The sequence below is a fragment of the Globicephala melas genome, chromosome 15 (assembly GCF_963455315.2).
Source record: "Globicephala melas chromosome 15, mGloMel1.2, whole genome shotgun sequence".
NCBI classification, from domain to species: Eukaryota; Metazoa; Chordata; class Mammalia; order Artiodactyla; family Delphinidae; genus Globicephala; species Globicephala melas.
The window spans coordinates 43,856,126-43,874,027 of NC_083328.1; the positions used below are offsets into that span (position 1 = coordinate 43,856,126).

General features: G+C 39.4%; 1 protein-coding gene across 4 annotated transcripts in view; it reads right to left on the minus strand.

Annotated features, from left to right (window-relative positions):
- Positions 1-17,902, minus strand: part of ABHD12 (abhydrolase domain containing 12, lysophospholipase) — a 72,401-nt gene that overhangs the window by 41,911 nt on the left and 12,588 nt on the right. Inside the window, exon 1 of one of the 4 annotated variants that reach the window (XM_060284929.2) lies at positions 4,180-4,198. The exons of the other annotated variants lie outside the window; for them this stretch is intronic. Within the exon in view, the coding sequence (XP_060140912.1) occupies positions 4,180-4,181 (2 nt within the window). The 5' untranslated portion in view covers positions 4,182-4,198. Of the gene's footprint in view, positions 1-4,179; positions 4,199-17,902 lie in introns of those variants that run through there. 4 annotated transcript variants of the gene reach the window in all.

Sequence of the window (17,902 nt, forward strand, 5' to 3'; positions counted from 1 at the left end):
TCGTGCCCTGGTCCAGGAGGATCCCACATGCCGCGGAGCGGCTGGGCCCGTGGGCCATAGCCGCTGAGCCTGCGCGTCCGGAGCCTGTGCTCCGCAACGGGAGAGGCCACAACAGTGAGAGGCCTGCGTACTGCAAAAAAAAAAAAAAAAGTTAATACAGGGAATTCCCTGGTGGTCCAGTGGTTAGGACTAGTGCTTTCACTGTGGTGGCCCAGGTTTAATCCCTGGTCAGGGAATTAAGATCCTGAAAACCGCATGGTACAGCCAAAAAGAATAATAAAAAATAAAAAATAATTTTTATTTTTTAAAAATTTATTTTAAAAATTTGTTTATTTATTTTTGCCTGCGTTGGGTCTTCATTGATGCACATGGGCTTTTTCTAGTTGCGGCGAGTGGGGGCTGCTCTTCATTGCGGTGTACGGGCTTCTCGTTGTGGAGCACAGGCTCTAGGCATGCGGCCTTCAGTAGTTGTGGCATGCGGGCTCAGTAGTTGTGGCTCACGGGCTCTAGAGCGCACGTTCAGTAGTTGTGGCGCACAGGCTTAGTTGCTCCATGGCATGTGGGAGCTTCCCAGACCGTGTCCCCTGCATTGGCAGGTGGATCCTTAACCACTGCGCCACCAGGGAAGCCCCAAAATAAATTTTAAATAGATAAAAATAAAAGTAAAACATGTAAAGTGCTTAAGAAAATGGTATCTGGTAAAAAGCACTCAATGTTATTTTTATTAACTCTTTCTGTGACTATCTTTATTGATTCTTTCCTTTTCTTTCTCTTCATTTCTTTTTGATTGTTCTGTCTCTACCACTCTCCTTCACTTTCCTTACCCCCATCTTCAGCAAACACCAACTTGCTTGATGCTATTTTTGAAAGACAGTGGGGCATCCAGGATACAAGACTACTGCTTTAAAAGTTCAGCAAACACAGCCTTCTTGCTCTTGAGGGACTGCAGACCAAGACCTTGAGTGTAGCCTTGGCTCTTAACAAAGGCCTCCTCAGCAACACAGACATTTAAACACAGTGAACATGCTTAATGCTACTGAACTATACACTTAAAGGTTAAAGTGGTCAATTTTGCTTTGTATATTTTACCACAATAAATTTTTTAAAAGGCTGTCTCATTTGGGAAATTATTATAACTCCCTTTTCACTCAAGAAGCATTGTTTGCCTAGCACTAGAATTGTCAGTAAGAGACAATACAAGTCTCTAGGCAAAGTAGTAAGCACCCTACCAACTAGAAACTACTTACTCTCCAGTGCTATTTTCATAGCAAAAAAGTATCTGAGAAAGTTCTGAAACCTGTAGCAATACAAAGCAAAAAAATGACTTAACAATACAGGTAATTTAATTATCTCCAAAACAAAAGTATAAAAACAAGGAAAACAAATTCACATGCAAAACAGGTGTCTCTTGCGAACTTCTTTTAAATTAACAAAGAAAGTAGATGGGGTAAGTGGACAGGGAAACAGAAACATTATACCACTCACTTTATACTTGTATAATACTGATAAACCTTGTTGAGATATTACTACAACTCCATGAAGCAGGTAAAATAGGTAACACTCCCATTTTAGAGATATGAAAACTAAGCTCACAGTTATTAATTCACTTGCTCAAGGTAAGGCCTAAGCTGAGGATGAGCTTGTGTCCTGGGCCTCTCAGTCTGGCCCACCCTTTCCATTCCACCAAATCCTCATTGGGAATGAATTAAACATTGCTAGAAATCCCAAAAGTAACTTGACCCTCAGCTCACATGGGTTTCTCCTTGGTGTTTCAGCTCACCTGACAATGCCCATAATTTCAGAGGCTGGTGGCAATAAAACCAAAAGAAGTTCTACACTGAGCAGGTGGTCACAACAACGTGGACAAGAATGAAAGCTGGGGGAAAACTTTTTTCAAAATGCTCATGTAAAAGCTCAATAATATTTATTTTGTTTTCTAAACACACTTATTGAGGTATAATTGACATAAACTGTACATATTTAGTGTATAATGTGGTAAGTTTTAACCTATTAAACACTTGTGAAACCATCACCACATTCAAGATAATGAACATACCTATCACCCCAGAAGTTTCCTCTTGCCCCTTTTTATTCCTCCCTCCTGCCCCTCTCTGGTCCCCATTCCCCACCCCCAAGCAACCACAGACTTTCTATCACTACAGGTTAGTTTGAATTTGCTTGTTTTACCTAAATGAAATGGATTCTTTCACTCAGCACAATTATTTTGAGATTCATTTGTTCACTTACTCCTGTCTGTATCAATAGTTCACTCCTTTAAAAAAACTTTTTTAGAGCAGTTTTAGCTTTACAGCAGTACTGAACAGAAGGTGCATACAACACCTCCCCACTGCCAACCTCACCCACTTTTTTTTTTTTTGGCCACACCATGTAGCATGCGGGATCTTAGTTCCCCGACAAAGGATCGAACCCATGCCCCTTGCATTGGGAGCATGGAGTCTTAACCACTGGGCCACCAGGGAAGTCCCGTCACCCACTATTACATCCCCCACCAGTGATACATTTATTACAACTGATGAACCTCCACTGGCACATCGTCACCCACAGTCCATAGCTTCCTTTAGGATTCACTCACAGTATACATTCTAAGAGTATGGACAAATGTATAATGATACGTATCCACCACTGTAGTACCATGCAGAGTAGTTTCATTGCCCAATATATCCTCTATGTCCCAAGTTCATTCCTTTTGATTGCTGAGTAATATTCCATTGTAGGGATATATATATATATAATTTGTTTTTACATTCACTTGTTGGACATTTGGGTTGTTTCCAGTACTTGCTTGTTATACATTAAACCTGCTACAAACATTGTTTTTCTGTTTTCTATTTTTCTGATTTGTTTGGTATTTATCATATGCTTCTTTCTGGTTTGGGTTTAATTTGCTCTTTTTTTCTAGTATCTTAAAACAAGCTAAAGTCATTGACTACAGACCTTTCTTCTTTTCTACTGTAAGTATTTATGTTATAAACTCCCCAAGGATGCTTTAGGGGCATACATGTTTATTTTCATTCAGTTCCAACTATTGTCTAATTTCCCCTTTGATTTCTTCCTTGACTGGTGGCTTATTCAAAAGTGTGTTATTCAGTACTCAAATGTTTGGGGATTTTTCCAGACATCTTTCTATTATTGATTTCTAATTTAAATCTTTGTGGTCAGAAAACAGACTTTGCATGACATAAATTCTCTTAAATTACTGAGACTTGTTTTATGGCCTAGAATGTGGTCTATCTGGTAAATGTTCCATGTGTACTTGAAGAGAATGTGTACCTGCTATTGTTGGGGGAACTGTCAACCAAGTTAAACTGGTGAACAATGTTGGTCAAGTGTACTATATCCTTACTGATTTTCTGCTTCCTGCTTCTATCAGTTATTGAAATCTCTGATTATAATTGTGGATGTGTCTATTTTCCTTGCAGTTCTATTTCTGCTTCATGTATTCTGAAGCCCTGTCAATTATGTATTTAAATGTTTAGGACTGTTATGTCCCCTTGATTATTTTATCCCTTTGTCATTATGAAATGATCTTCTTTATCTCTGGTAATATTCTTTGCTCTGAAGTCTACTTCATCTGATATTAATATAGACACCCCAGCTACCTTCTAACTAGTGTTACCATGGTATGTACATATTTTCATTCATATAATTTTAACCTTTTTGTTTTATATTTAAAATGCCTTTCTTTGGTAGGCATCACATAGTTGGATATTGCTTTTTTTAACCAATCTGAATCATCTCTGCCTTATAATTGGGTGTTTGGCCCATCTTGCTTTTTGTTTTCTATTTGTTCCATCTATCTTTGTTCCCCTTTTCCTCTTTTTCTGCCTTCCTTTGAATTAACCAAGCATTTTTTTTATGATTTCATTTTATTTCCTTTGTTGGGTTCCTATTAACTCTTAGTTTTGTTACTTTAGTGACTGCCTTAAGGTTTACAGTATCCATCATTATCATATTGACATCCAAGTGAGATTATACCATTTCACATATAACATAAAGATCTTATAATAGTTTATTTCCATTTCTTCTCTCCTGGGCTATATCCATTTGTTGTCATGAATTTTACTTTATAGATGTTATAAACTTCACAAAGCATTGTTACTACTTTTATATAAGCAATTTTAATATAAAGATATTTAAATAATAAAAAATATAGCTTACATATTTTCTCACATAATCATTTCCAGTGTTCTTCATTCATTTGTGTAGATTCAGGTTTTCATCTGGTATAATTTTTCTTCTGCCTGAAGGACATCCTTAAATGTTTCTTAGAGTGTGGGTCTGCTGGTGATTAATTCTTTCAGCTTTCATGTGTCTGAAAACTTCTTTGTTTTTGGAAGATGTGTTCACCTGGTAAAGAATTCTAGGTGAAGTGTGGCCAAGACGGTGGAGCAGGAGAACCCTGAGCTCACCTTTTCCCACAGGCACACCAAAATCACAACTATTTACAGAACACCTGTCTATGAGAAGAACATAAAGACTAGCAGAAAAGACTTTCCAGAATTAACTGTATGAAGAAGGAACCACAATGAGACAGGTAGGAGAGGCAGACCCACACCCCAAGTAGGCAACACACTGACAGAAGGATAATCACAATTGCACATGTTTTCCCCGAGGAGTGAGGGGTCTGAGCCCCACATCAGGCACCCCAGTCCAGGGGTCCTGCACCGGGAAGATCAGCCCCCAGAACATCTCACTTTGAAGGCTAGTGGGGCTTCTATAAAGGAGAGCTTGAGAGCTACAGGAAACAGAGAGTGTGCTGTTAAAGGGTGCACACAAAATCTCACATGCTCCAAGTCCCAGCAGAGAGACAGTAATTTGAAAGTAGCCTGGGTCACACCAACTTACTAATCTTGGAGAGCATGAAGAGGCAGGAGGCAACTGGGACTCCCCTTGGGGACACAGATACTGGTAGCAGCCATTTTGGGGAGCTCATTCTACCACAAGAACAGTGGCACTGGCAAGCACCATTCTGGAGTCTTCTCTCTAGCCTATTAGGGTCAGGGGCTTATCTGCCCACTAGCAGGCTGGCAACAACCCCAGGACACTGCAGGGCATGCAGCTAGATGTACCAGGACTTGGCCCCAACAACCAATGGGCCAACAGCCACTGCACGAGGCAGGACCTGGCAGTCAACCTGGCCCGGGTCCAGGCCCACCTCTCAGCATGCCCACAGTAGTAGACCCTGCCACAAAAGAAGGGCCCATGCAGCCAACATAGGGGGCACCCCTAGAGCATATAGCTCTGGTGGCCAGAGGGGAGTAGACTGCTAAGCCACACAGGACATCTCCTACATAGGGCCACTTTTCCAAGACCAGGAGACATAACCAACCAACCTACCAAATACAGGGAAATAAACACAGAGAATTAGACAAAATGAAACAACAAAGGAATCTGTTTCAAATAAAGGAACAAGACAAAACCCTAGAAGAAGAACTGAGCAAGACGGATATAAGCAAACTACCCAACAAAAAGTTCAAGGTAATATTCATAAAGATACTTAAAGAACTTGGGGGAAGAATGGATGAACGCAGTGAGAATTTCAACAAGTTAGAAAATATAAAGAAGAATCAAACAGAGCTGACGAACATAATAACTGAAATAAAACTACACTGGAAGGAATGAACAGTGAATGAGAACAAATCAGCAAACTGGAAGACAGAGTAGTGGAACCATCCAGCCTTAACAGAAAAAAGAATTTTTAAAAATGAGCATAGTTTAATAAGAGACATCTAGGACCACATCAAGCATACTAACATTCACATTATAGGTGTCCCAAAAGGAGAAGAGAGAAAGAGGCAGAGAACTTATTCAAACAAATAATAGCTGAAAACTTCCCTAACCTGGAAAAGGAAACAGACATCCAAGTCCAGGATGCACTAAGTCCCAAACAAGGTGAATCCAAAGAGATCTACACCAAGACAAATTATAATTAAAGTGGCAAAATTAAAGATAAAGAATCTTAAAAGTAGCAAAAAAAAAAAGGCAGTTAGTTATGTGCAGGGGAACTCCCTAAGACTATCAGCTGACTTTTCAGCAGAAACTTCACAGGCCAGAAGGAAGTGGCATGATATACTCAAAGTAATGAAAGGAAAAAACTCTATATAGTAAGTCCCCTACATACAAACGAGTTCCACTGCAAGAGTCCATTCATTAAGTCCAATTTGTTCGTAAGTCCAACAAAGTTAGCCTAGGTACCCAAACACGATTGGCTATATAGTACTGTACTGCAATAGGTTTATAATAATTTTCACACAAGTAATTCATAAAAAACAAACACAAAAAATAAAGAAAACACTTTTAATCTTACAGTACAGTACCTAGAAAAGTCCAGCTACATCATCACTGCTTTTATACTTCCTTCCAGATATCCTGGGCTTGAAATAAAGACACTGTACTACTGTACTCTATACACTACTGTAAAGTACACAAAAGGACAACCACTTGTAGAGGATGCATGCACGTGACAATGTATGCCAGACACATGAACTAACTTACATGACTGGACATGTGAGCACATGTTTCCATTTTTGAAAGTTCACAACTTCAAGGTTCATATATAGGGGACTTACTGCAACCAAAAATACTCTACCCAGCAGGGCTATCATTCATATTTGAAGAAGAAAGAAAATGTTCTACATATAAACAATAACTAAAAGAATTCCGCACCACTGCATTGGCATTATGAGAAATGTTAAAGGGACTTCTCTAAGCAGGATTTAAAAAAAAAAAAAAAGGAAAAAACCACACAACTAGAAATATGAAAATTATGAAAGGAAAAAATCTCATTGGTAAAGGCAAACATACAGTAAACGTAGTGCATCAACCACTTATAAAGCTAGTAGGAAGGGTAAAAGACAAAAGTGGTAAAATCATCTATATCCACGATAAGTAGTTAAGGTATACACAAAACAAAAAGATGTAAAACATGATGTCAAAAAAATTAAACATGGTGGGAGAATAAAAATGCAGGGTTGTTAGACTGAATTTCAACTTAAAAGATCATCAACTTAAAATAATAACACAAGTTATTACTAACATATATTACATATGTGTCTGTAATTGTTATATATGAACATCATGGTAACCACAAACCAAAATCTTACAACTCTCTCTCTCACACACACACACACACACACAAAGAGAAAGCAACCCAAATATAACACTAAAGATATCATCAAATCACAAAAGAGCAAAAGAAGAAGGAACAAATGAGAACTATAAAAACAATCAGAAAACATTTAACAAAATGGAAATAAGTAGGGACTTCCCTGGTGGTACAGTGGTTAAGAATCCGCCTGCCAATGCAAGGGACACGGGTTTGAGCCTGGTCCAGGAAGATCCCACATGCCGTGGAGCAACTAAGCCCATGCACCACAACTACTGAGCCTGCGCTCTAGAGCCCGCGAGCCACAACTACTGAGCCTGCATGCCATGACTACTGAAGCTCATGTGCCTAGAGCCCATGCTCCACAACAAGAGAAGCCACCACAATGAGAAGCCCACACCAACGCAACAAAGAGTAGCCCCTGCTTGCCACCACTAGAGAAAGCCTGTGCACAGCAATGAGGACCCATCGCAACCAAAAATAAATAAATAAATTTATTTTTAAAAATGGCAATAAGTACATACCTATCAATAATTACTTTAAAAGTAAATGGACTAAATGCTCCAATCAAAAGGCACAGAACGGCTTAACAGACTAAAAAAAAACATGACCCATCTATATGCTGACTACTATGCTGAAGAGACTCATTTCAGATCTAAAAACACAGAGACTGAAAGTGAGGTAATGGAAAACGGTATTCCACGCAAATGGAAACAAAAAGAGAGCAGGGGCAGCAATACGTATATCAGACAAAATAGATTTTTGAACAGACTGTAACAAGAGACAAAGGACATTAAATAATGATCAAGGGATCAATCCAACAGGAAGATATAACAAATGTAAACACATATGCACCCAACATAGGAGCAACTAAATACATATAGCAAATATTAACAAACATGAAGGGAAAAACTGACAGTAACACAATAATAGTAGGGGACTTTAACACCCCACTTACATCAATGGACAGATCATCCAGAGAGGAAATCAATAAGGAAACACTGGCCTTAAGTGACACACTAGACCAGATGAACTTAAAAGATATATCAAGTCTCAATAAAGTTAAGATGGAAAGCATAGCAAGCATCCTTTCCAACCACAGTGGTATGAGAGTAGAAATCTACTACATGGAAAAAACTGCAAAAAACACAAACACACATGTGGAGGCTAAACAATATGCTTCTCAACAAACAATGGGTCACTGCAGAAATCAAAGAGGAAATTAAAAAATACCTGAAGACAAATGAAAATGGAAATACAATGATCCAAAACCTATGGGACACAGCAAGAGCAATTCTAAGAAAGAAGTTTATAGTAATACAAGCCTACCTCAGGAAACAAGAAAAATCTAAGGGACTAGAAATAGAAGAACAAACAAAACTCATAGTTAGTAGAAGGAAAGAAAAATAAAGATCTGAGCAGAAATAAATGGAGACTTAAAACAACAGCAGAAAAGATCAATGAAACTAAGAGCTAGTTCTTTGAAAAGATAAACAAAATTGACAAACCTTTAGCCAGACTCATCAATAAAAAAAAGAGTGGGACCAAATCAATAAAATCAGAAATGAAAGAGAAGTTATAAATGACACCACAGAAATACAAAGGATCATAAAAGATTACTACAATTAAACACCAATAAAATGGACAACCCAGAATAAATGGATAAATTCCTAAAAACGTACAATCTCCTAAAACTGAATCAGAAAAAAACAGAAGATATGAACAGAATGATTACCAGTCATGAAACTGAATCAGCAAAATAAACAAAAACAAAAAACAAAACAAAACAAACTCCCAACAAAGTCCAGGATCAGATGGATTTATAGATGAATTCTACCAAACATTTAAAGAAGAATTGATATCTATCTTTCTCCAACTACTGCAAAAAAGGAAGAGTCAGGAGTGCTTCCAAACTCATTCTACAAGGCCAGCATCACCTTGGTACCAAAACCAGATGAGGATACCACAAAATAAGGAAAACAGAGGCCAATATCCCTGATGAACACTGATGTAAAAATCTTCAATAAAATATTAGCAAAATGAATTCAACAATACATCAAAAAGATCATACACCATAATCAAGTGGGATTTATCCCATGGATGCAGGGTGTTTCAATATCCAGAAATCAATGTGATACACCACATAACAAATTGAAAAATAAAAATCATATGGTCATCTTAATAGATGCAGAAAAAGCTTTTGACAAAATCCAATACCCATTTATGATAAAAACTTTCACCCAAGTTGGTATAGGGGGAACATACCTCAACATAACAAAGGCCATCTATGGTAAGCCTATGCCAACATCATACAAAAAGGTGACAAGCGGAAAGCATTTCCCCTAAGATCAGGAACAAGACAAGGATGCCCACTCACCATTTTTATTCAAGATAGTATTGGAAGTCCTAGACACAGCAATCAGACAAGAAAAATGAAAAGAATCCAAGTTGGAAAGGAAGCAGTAAAACTATCACTGTTTGCATATGACATGACATTATATATAAAAAAATCCTAAAGACACCACCAAAAAACCTATCAGAACTCACCAATGAATTCAGTAAAGCTTCAGGATGCAAAATAATACAAATCTGTTGCATTTCTGTACACTAATGAACTGTCAGAAAGAGAAATTAAGAAAACAACCCCATTTACAATTGCATCAAAAAGAATAAAATATCCAGGAGTAAATCTAACCAAGGAGGGAAAAGAGCTGTACCCAGAAAACTATAATACACTGATGAAAGAAACTAAAAAGAAACAAATGGAAAGATATACCATGTTCATGGATTAGAAGAATCCCAAGACAATCCACAGATTCAATGCAATCCCTACCAAATTCCAACGGAATTTTTCACAGAACTACAACAAATAATGCCCAAATTTGTATGGAAACACAAAAGAGTCCAAAATAGCCAAAATAATTTTAAGAAAGAACAAAGCTGGAGGTATCATGCTCCATTATTTCCAACTATACTACAAAGCTATAGTAATCAATACAGTATGACAACACTGTAAATCAACTATACTTCAATTTAAAAAAAAAAACAACAGTGGGACTTCCCTCGTGGTCCAGTGGGTAAGATTCCACAGTCCCAATGCAAGGTGCCTCAGTTCAATCCCTAGTCGGGGAAAAAGATCCCACATGCATGCCACAACTAAGAAGCCCACATGCCGCAACTAAAGATCCCGCATGCTGCAAGTAAACATGCTACAAGATCTCGCGTGCCGCAACTAAGACACAGTGCAGCCTAAACAAACAAACAAAAACAAAAAAACAGTATGATACTGGCACAAAAACAGACACATGGATCAACAGAACAGAACAGCGAGCCCAGAAATAAACCCACACTTATATGGTCAATTAATCTATGACAAAGGAGGCAAGAATATATGATGGGAAAAAGAAAGCCTCTTCAATAAACGGTGTTGGGAAAACTGGAGAGCTACATGCAAAAGAAGCGAACTGGACTACTTTCTCACACTATATACAAAAATAAATTCTAAATGGATTAATGACTTAAATGTAAGACCTGAAACCATAAACTCCTAAAAGAAAACATAGGCAGTATGCTCTCTGACATCAAATAGATATAGATATATAGATATCTCCTCAGGCAAGGGAAACAAAAGGAAAAATAAACAAATAGGACTACATCCAACTAAAAAGCTTTTGCACAGTGAAGGAAACTATCAGCAAAACAAAAAGGCACCCTACTGAATGAGAGAAGATATTTGCAAACAGTGTATTTGATAAGGGGTTAATAGCCAATATGTATAAGAACTCATACAACTAAACATTAAAAAACAAACAGTCCAATTAAAAAATGGGTCAGAGGACCCACACAGACGTTTTTCCAAAGAAGATACACAGATGGCCAACAGACACATGAAAAGATGCTTAGCATCACTAATCAACAAGTAAATGCAAATGAAAACCATGAGATATCACCTCACACCTGTCAGAATGACTATCATCAAAAAAGACAATAAGTAACAGATGAATGGATAATGATGTGATACACATACACACACACACACACACACACACACACACACACAAGACCATTATTCAGCCATTTAAAAAAAAAGAAATCTGGGAACTTCACTGGTGGCACAGTGGTTAAGAATCTGCCCACCAATGCAGGGGATATGGGTTTGAGCCCTGGTCTAGGAAGATCCCACATGCTGCGGAGCAACTAAGCCCAAGCACCACAACTACTGAAGCCCGTGTGCCTAGAGCCCATGCTCCGCAACAAAGAGTAGCCCCCGTTTGCTGCAACTAGAAAAAGCCTGTGTGCAGCAACAAAGACCCAACACAGCCAAAAATAAACTTATTTTTTAAAAAAATGAAATCTGTCTTTTGCGACAACATGGAGGGACCTGAAGGTATTATGCTGAGATAAGTCAGACAGAGAAAGACAAATATCATATGATTTGTCTTGTATGTGGAATCTAAAGAACAGAACAAACAAAACAGAAACAGACTGATAGAGAACAAATTGGTGGCTACCAGAGGGGAGGCATGTAGGGGGATAAGTGAAATAGGTTAGGGAGATTAAGAAGTACAAACTTCCAGTAAAATAAGTAAGTCACAGGGATGAAATGTACAGCACAGGGAATATAATCAATAATACTATAACTCTGTAGGGTGAGAGATGGTAGCGACTTATCATGGTGATCATTTTGTAATGTATAAAAATACTGAATCACTATGTTGTACACCTGAAACTAATATAGTAAGTCAATTATACTTCATTTATGAGGAAAGAAAGAAGGCAGGGAGGAAGGAGAAAAAAGAAAAGAGGAAAGAAAAAAGAAAAGAGAAGAGAAAAGAAAAGAGAGAATAAATTCTAGGTGGACAGAGGTTTTTTGGTTTTCTTTTTTTCTTCAGTGTTTTAAATATGCTGTTCCATGGCTTTCTTTTTTTTTATCACAAGAAATCTGCTGTCACCTGCATATTTGCTTTTCTGTACATGTCTTTCTTCCTCTGGCTGCTTTTAAGATTTTTCTCTTCATCACTGGTTTTGAGTAATTTGATTATGATGTGCCTTGGTATAGTTTTCTTCCTGGTTTTTTTTTCTGTTTTGTTTTTTTTTTTTTTGCGGTACGCGGGCCTCTCACTGTTGTGGCCTCTCCCGTTGTGGAGCACAGGCTCTGGATGCGCAGGCTCAGTGGCCATGGCTCACGGGCCCAGCCGCTCCGCAGCACGTGGGATCTTCCCAGACCGGGGCACAAACCCGTGTCCCCTACATCGGCAGGCGGACTCTCAACCACTGCGCCACCAGGGAAGCCCCTTCTTCCTGTTTTTTGTGTGGGTGATTCACTGAGTTGAGTTTACAGTTTCCATCAAGCTTGGAAAGTTTCTGGCCATTATTCTTTCACCTATTTTTTCTTTCTCTCCTGCTTCTGTGGGAACTCTAATTACCCATATATTAAGTTGCCTGAAGTTGTTCCACAGTTCAGTGCTACGTCTGAAAATTTTTTGATTCTTTTTTATATGTTTCATGTTGGATAACTGAATCTTTCCTTCTACAACATCTAATCTGCCATTAATGCCCCTCAGTGTATCTTTCACTTAACACACTTGTAGTCTGTCATCTTTAGAAACTTGATTTGGGTAATCTTCATATCTTCCATGACCCTACTTAACTTTTTAAACACATGGAATATAGTTGTAATAACTGTTCTAATGTCCTTTGCTGACTGTACCATCTGTGTCAGTTCTGGATTGGTTTTCATTGATTGTTTATTCTCATTACAGGTTACATTTTCCTGTCTCCTTGCACTGTGCTCCCCAACTGTAATTCATACATTTAGATACTAACCCCAGGTGCTAAGAATGTGACTGTATTTGGAGATAGAGTCTTTAAGAGGTTAAATTAAGTTAAAATTCGGTCATTAGTGGGGACTTCCCTGGTGGTCAAGTGGGTAAGACTCTGTGTTCCCAATGCAGGGGACCTGGGTTTGATCCCTGTTCAGGAAACTAGATCCTGCATGCATACCACAACTATTAAAGAGTTCGCATGCTGCAACTAAGAGTCTGCGTGCTGCAACTAAGACCCAGCGCAGCCTAAATAAATGTATGTTAAAAAGAAAAATTGGTCATTATGGTAGGCTGTAATCCAATAAGACTGGTGTCCTTATAAGAAGAAACCTGGACAGACATGCAGAGGAAAGACCATGTAAGACACAGGGAGAACATGGACATCTACAAGCCAAGGAGAGAGGCCCCAGAAGAAACCAATGCTGCCAACACACTGATCTCAGACTTCTAGCGTCCAGAATTGTGAAAAAATAAATTTCTCTCGTTTCAGCCACCCAGTATGTAGTACTTTGTTACGGCTGCCCAAGCAAACTAATACATCTGGTAATATTTGATTAGATATGAGACATTGTGAATTTTACTTTGTTGGGTGCTGGATATTTTTATGTTCCTATAAATATTGAATCTTGTTTCAGGATGCAGTGAATTGGAAACAGTTTGATTCTTCTGGGTTTTGTTTTTATGATTTGTTAGGTGGGTCCAGAGCAGTACTCTGTCTAGGGCTAATTATTTCCCATTACTGAAGCATGACATTCCTGAGTGTTCTACCCAATGTTCAGTGAATTATGGTCTTGTTAGAGGGAACTGGAACTGTTCCATCTAAACTTTTCGGGAAGTTCTCTCCCCAGCCTCAGATAGTTTCCTCACACATGTGTGCTGAGCAGCACTATGTTGAATACTCAAGGTGCAGAGATCTCCAGATTCTCCTCAGCAGATCTCCAGAGTTCTCTCTGTACCGATGTCTCTCCCTGGTCCTCTGTCCTATAAAGTGTAGGCATGTTGGTGTCCCCAGACTCTCAGCACCTTATCCACAGCTCAGGAAGTCCACCAGGCTCCACGTCAATTTCCTTGTCCCTGTGATACAGCGGGGAAACTCTCACGGTAGTAAGCTGGAGTTGTTGTAGGGCTCACTTTGTTTGTCACCTCTCCAGAGACTACTGTCTCTCGTTGCCAGTGGCCAGTGTTTGGAAACCTTGTTTCATGCATTTTGTCTGGATTTTGTTGTTGTTTTAGTTATTTCAGGGTAAATTCAGTCCCTGTTACTCTATCTTCAGTGGCCAGAAGTGGAAGAACTGTATTCCTATTAAAAAGTATCTATATTTAGTTTTCACCAATTCCTCTATTACTGTAACCATCAAAATTATTAAGGAAGAGTTTTTCGCTTTATTCCATTATATTAATAGATATATTTCAAAATACATCTTATATTTATATTCCATCATATATATATGTGTACACACATATATATATTCTATTATCTCATTATATTCTCTCAGAAGGAACAAAAGAGTAAATCCAAAATTCACTCCCCAAGACTAATAGGTGGACTTCTACCTAGTTTATAGGTGGAAACCTTAAGAACAATCTTCAAACTCTTATTCAAACACAGTATTGGGAGTAATTTCACTGAACAGAATTAAAAGCTTTAAGGCCTTAATAAAATACACAAGTGCAATCCCATAAATGTCTTTGTTCCCAGAGAAGAAAACAAAAAGTCATGAGGATGTTGGCAGAGTTTAACAGCTGGGTGACCTACTGTGAAAAGGCCTTGTTCTCCTGACAGTGACGAGGATGTTTTATCACTATAGTATAACTTGTTTTCAAGTGCTTCATACACAATTGTTTTACCTCCTGTTAAAAAACAAAATTCATCTGAGCAAACCTTAAAGATCTTATTGGCTTTATTCAACAATTCATCAATCGGGCAGCATCTCATGTAGCAAACAGAAAGGAACTCCAAGGAGCTGTACAAAATGAAAGACTTTCACAGGGAGAAGAGAGTGGGAACAAGGAAGTTTTATGAGACAACAGAAGCGAGTTATTTATTCCACGGTCACTTTCCTTTAGGAGACAACAGGGGTCTATCAGGCAGATAACCACATTAGTGCTGACCAGGTGATTCCTGATTGACTGGTTGAAGAACCCATTTCTAGGAGAGCCGAGTCTGTAATGAAGTTAAGTCTCCGTTTGGTGACGTGGGCTTATTTAGCATAAGCAACTCCATTTTGGGTCTGTTATCTTCTTCTTAAAGCTATCTTGCTTTATTTATTTAATTTGTTTTTGGCTGCGTTGGATCTTCATTGCTGCACATGGCCTTTCTCTAGTTGCGGCAAGTGGGGGCTACTCTTCGTTGCAGTGCACAGGCTTCTCATTGCAGTGGCTTCTCTTGTTGTGGAGCATGGGCTCTAGGCGCACAGGCTCAGTAATTGTGGCATGTGGGCTCAGTAGTTGTGGCTTGCGAGCTCTAGAGCGCAGGTTCAGTAGTTGTGGCTCACGGGCTTAGTTGCTCCACGGCATGTGGGATCTTCCCAGACCAGGGCTCAAACCCGTGTCTCTTGCATTGGCAGGCAGATTGTTAACCACTGCGCCACCAGGGAAGCCCTGTTTTTCTTTATAGCACTTTACCACCTCTTGAAATTTACTGTGTATTTACATGTACCTTTTTTGCTTTCCTTCTGCTTCACGAGGAGAATGTAAGCTCCACAAGGGTTGGGACCTGTCTGACTCTGTAACATTTTATCCACAGCCTCCAGCACAAACTACGTCTTCAACAAGTATTTGTTAGATGAATAAAAGAATAAACATGCAAGCAATCTTCTCAATATATGTCACACTGTTAACAGTAATTACCCAGGGGATAATTCCACTTTCTCAATTATATTCTGTGTTTTAAATCTGTATTAAGAAATCTTTTTTTACTTTTGTAATCAGGAAAAAAAACAAAATGAGAAGGGAACAGAGGGAAGAAGACAGGATCTCTCAAGGGCTGCCTTTCACCATGGCAGTTGCCATCCCTTGCGGTGGCCTCATACCTGAAGATCCCTGCCTTGGTCCCTGCAGAATCTCCCTTGTGCTTTCTGTTGAGGCTCTGGGGCTATACTGGCAGGCTCCCAGCTGGCCTCCACTGGTGTAACAGTCCCTTCCTTCTGGAACCCAAAGCCAAGTATCCGATGTCCTAGAATGGCAGTCTTATTTTCCTTCCCGTAGGTTCTGCCATGACATGCCTTGTCAAGGTGTGCCGTGTTCCTAAACTGTGAACATTTCTTTTCTTTCATCTACAGAAAGCTTGGTATGCCAGGGATGCATTGACAGGATGAGTTATATCCTGTCACTGAAGTGGGAGCCTAAAAGATGAGATACTGTGAAGATAAAACAGCACAAAAAATGTCAGAGCAACATAGGATGAATGTGAGATCAGACTAATCATCTCCAGCCACACTTGCATTTTGTCTCTTCTATAGACCTAATAAAAATGCTTGAAGAAACTAACACACCACTGCAAAGCAATTATACTCCAATAAAAATGTTAAAAAAAAGATACTGCCATCTTTCTTCTTTCCCAGTGCCTAGCTTGATATCAAACAAACAATAGAAGCAAGTTAACTGTTTGTTGAATACAATAATCTATGAGCACCCAACACTGACACGGCCACTTTCAGGTAGGAACCACATGATGTTCCAGGACTAGGAATGGCACAAGTCAAACATGAAACAGTAAAGAGTCTGTGTTGTACACATTATTAGGAGAAAGAAACAGTTGAAAGTTAAAAGGCATATATCTCTTTTAGGACCCTGAACTATGGCATCCAAACGATCTGCTTCAACACTGAACATTCTTACCTTCCCATTACGAATAGTTCAGTCAATGTATCTGAACCTTGGGACTTCCCTGGTGGCACAGTGGTAAAGAATGCGCCTGCCAATGCAGGGGACATGGGTTCGAGCCCTGGTTCTGGAAGATACCACATGCCGTGGAGCAACTAAGCCCGTGCGCCACAACTACTGACCCTGCGCTCTAGAGCCCGCGAGCCACAACTACTGAGCCCGCATGCCACAACTACCGAAGCCCACGCACCTAGAGCCCGTGCTCCGCCAGAAGAGAAGCCACCATAATGAGAAGCCCACGCACTGCAATGAAGAGTAGTCCCTGCTTGCCGCAACTAGAGCAAGTCCAAGTGCAGCAACAAAGACCCAACACAGCCAAAAATAAATAAATAAATTTATTAAAAAATATATATGTATATATATCTCTAAACCTTGTGTGGAGATCTGAAAGTGTGATAAGAACTGAAAATAACTGCAACTTTCTTTTCTTTACCCTAATGCTCAGGACAACTTTCAAGCTTTAAGGACAAACCCTAAATTGCAGCATTCCTGAGATATGCTTGTATTCCTTCATTGACACTCCTTCTCTGCCTTCATCTTTGCAAAATGAAATTCCTTCTGAAACTCCTCACACTGACACTCATCTACCCCCTTCTCTTTTTACCTTCTCAGGGCATTTCCATACCTGGTAAACAGATTACACATGATTAAGACAACTAAAGCCCATAAGTATCATCTCAAGACAAATTCTATTTAGAAACTTCGATTTGTGTATTAGCAAAACCTGAGAGGTAAGAATTCTGCCTACGTCCCACATACTCACTCTGTGTTGCCGCCGTTCATGTTGATCTCTTCCCCACCTCCACCTCAAACCCAGCTTAACACCCCCGTCACTGGGCCATATGCAGGGCCCTCCGGGGGGCAGCTGCCCTCAGGCCCCCCAGGACCAGGCAGTACTCGGCTGTGCAGAACATACATGGCTTCTCAGACACACAGCAAGTCACAGCTGAAACGACTTCCCATGAGAACCACTTCTGTCATCCATTTTTGCAACACCGCCATGTCAAAAAGAAGAGTTTCGGGCTTCCCTGGTGGCGCAGTGGTTGAGAATCTGCCTGCTAATGCA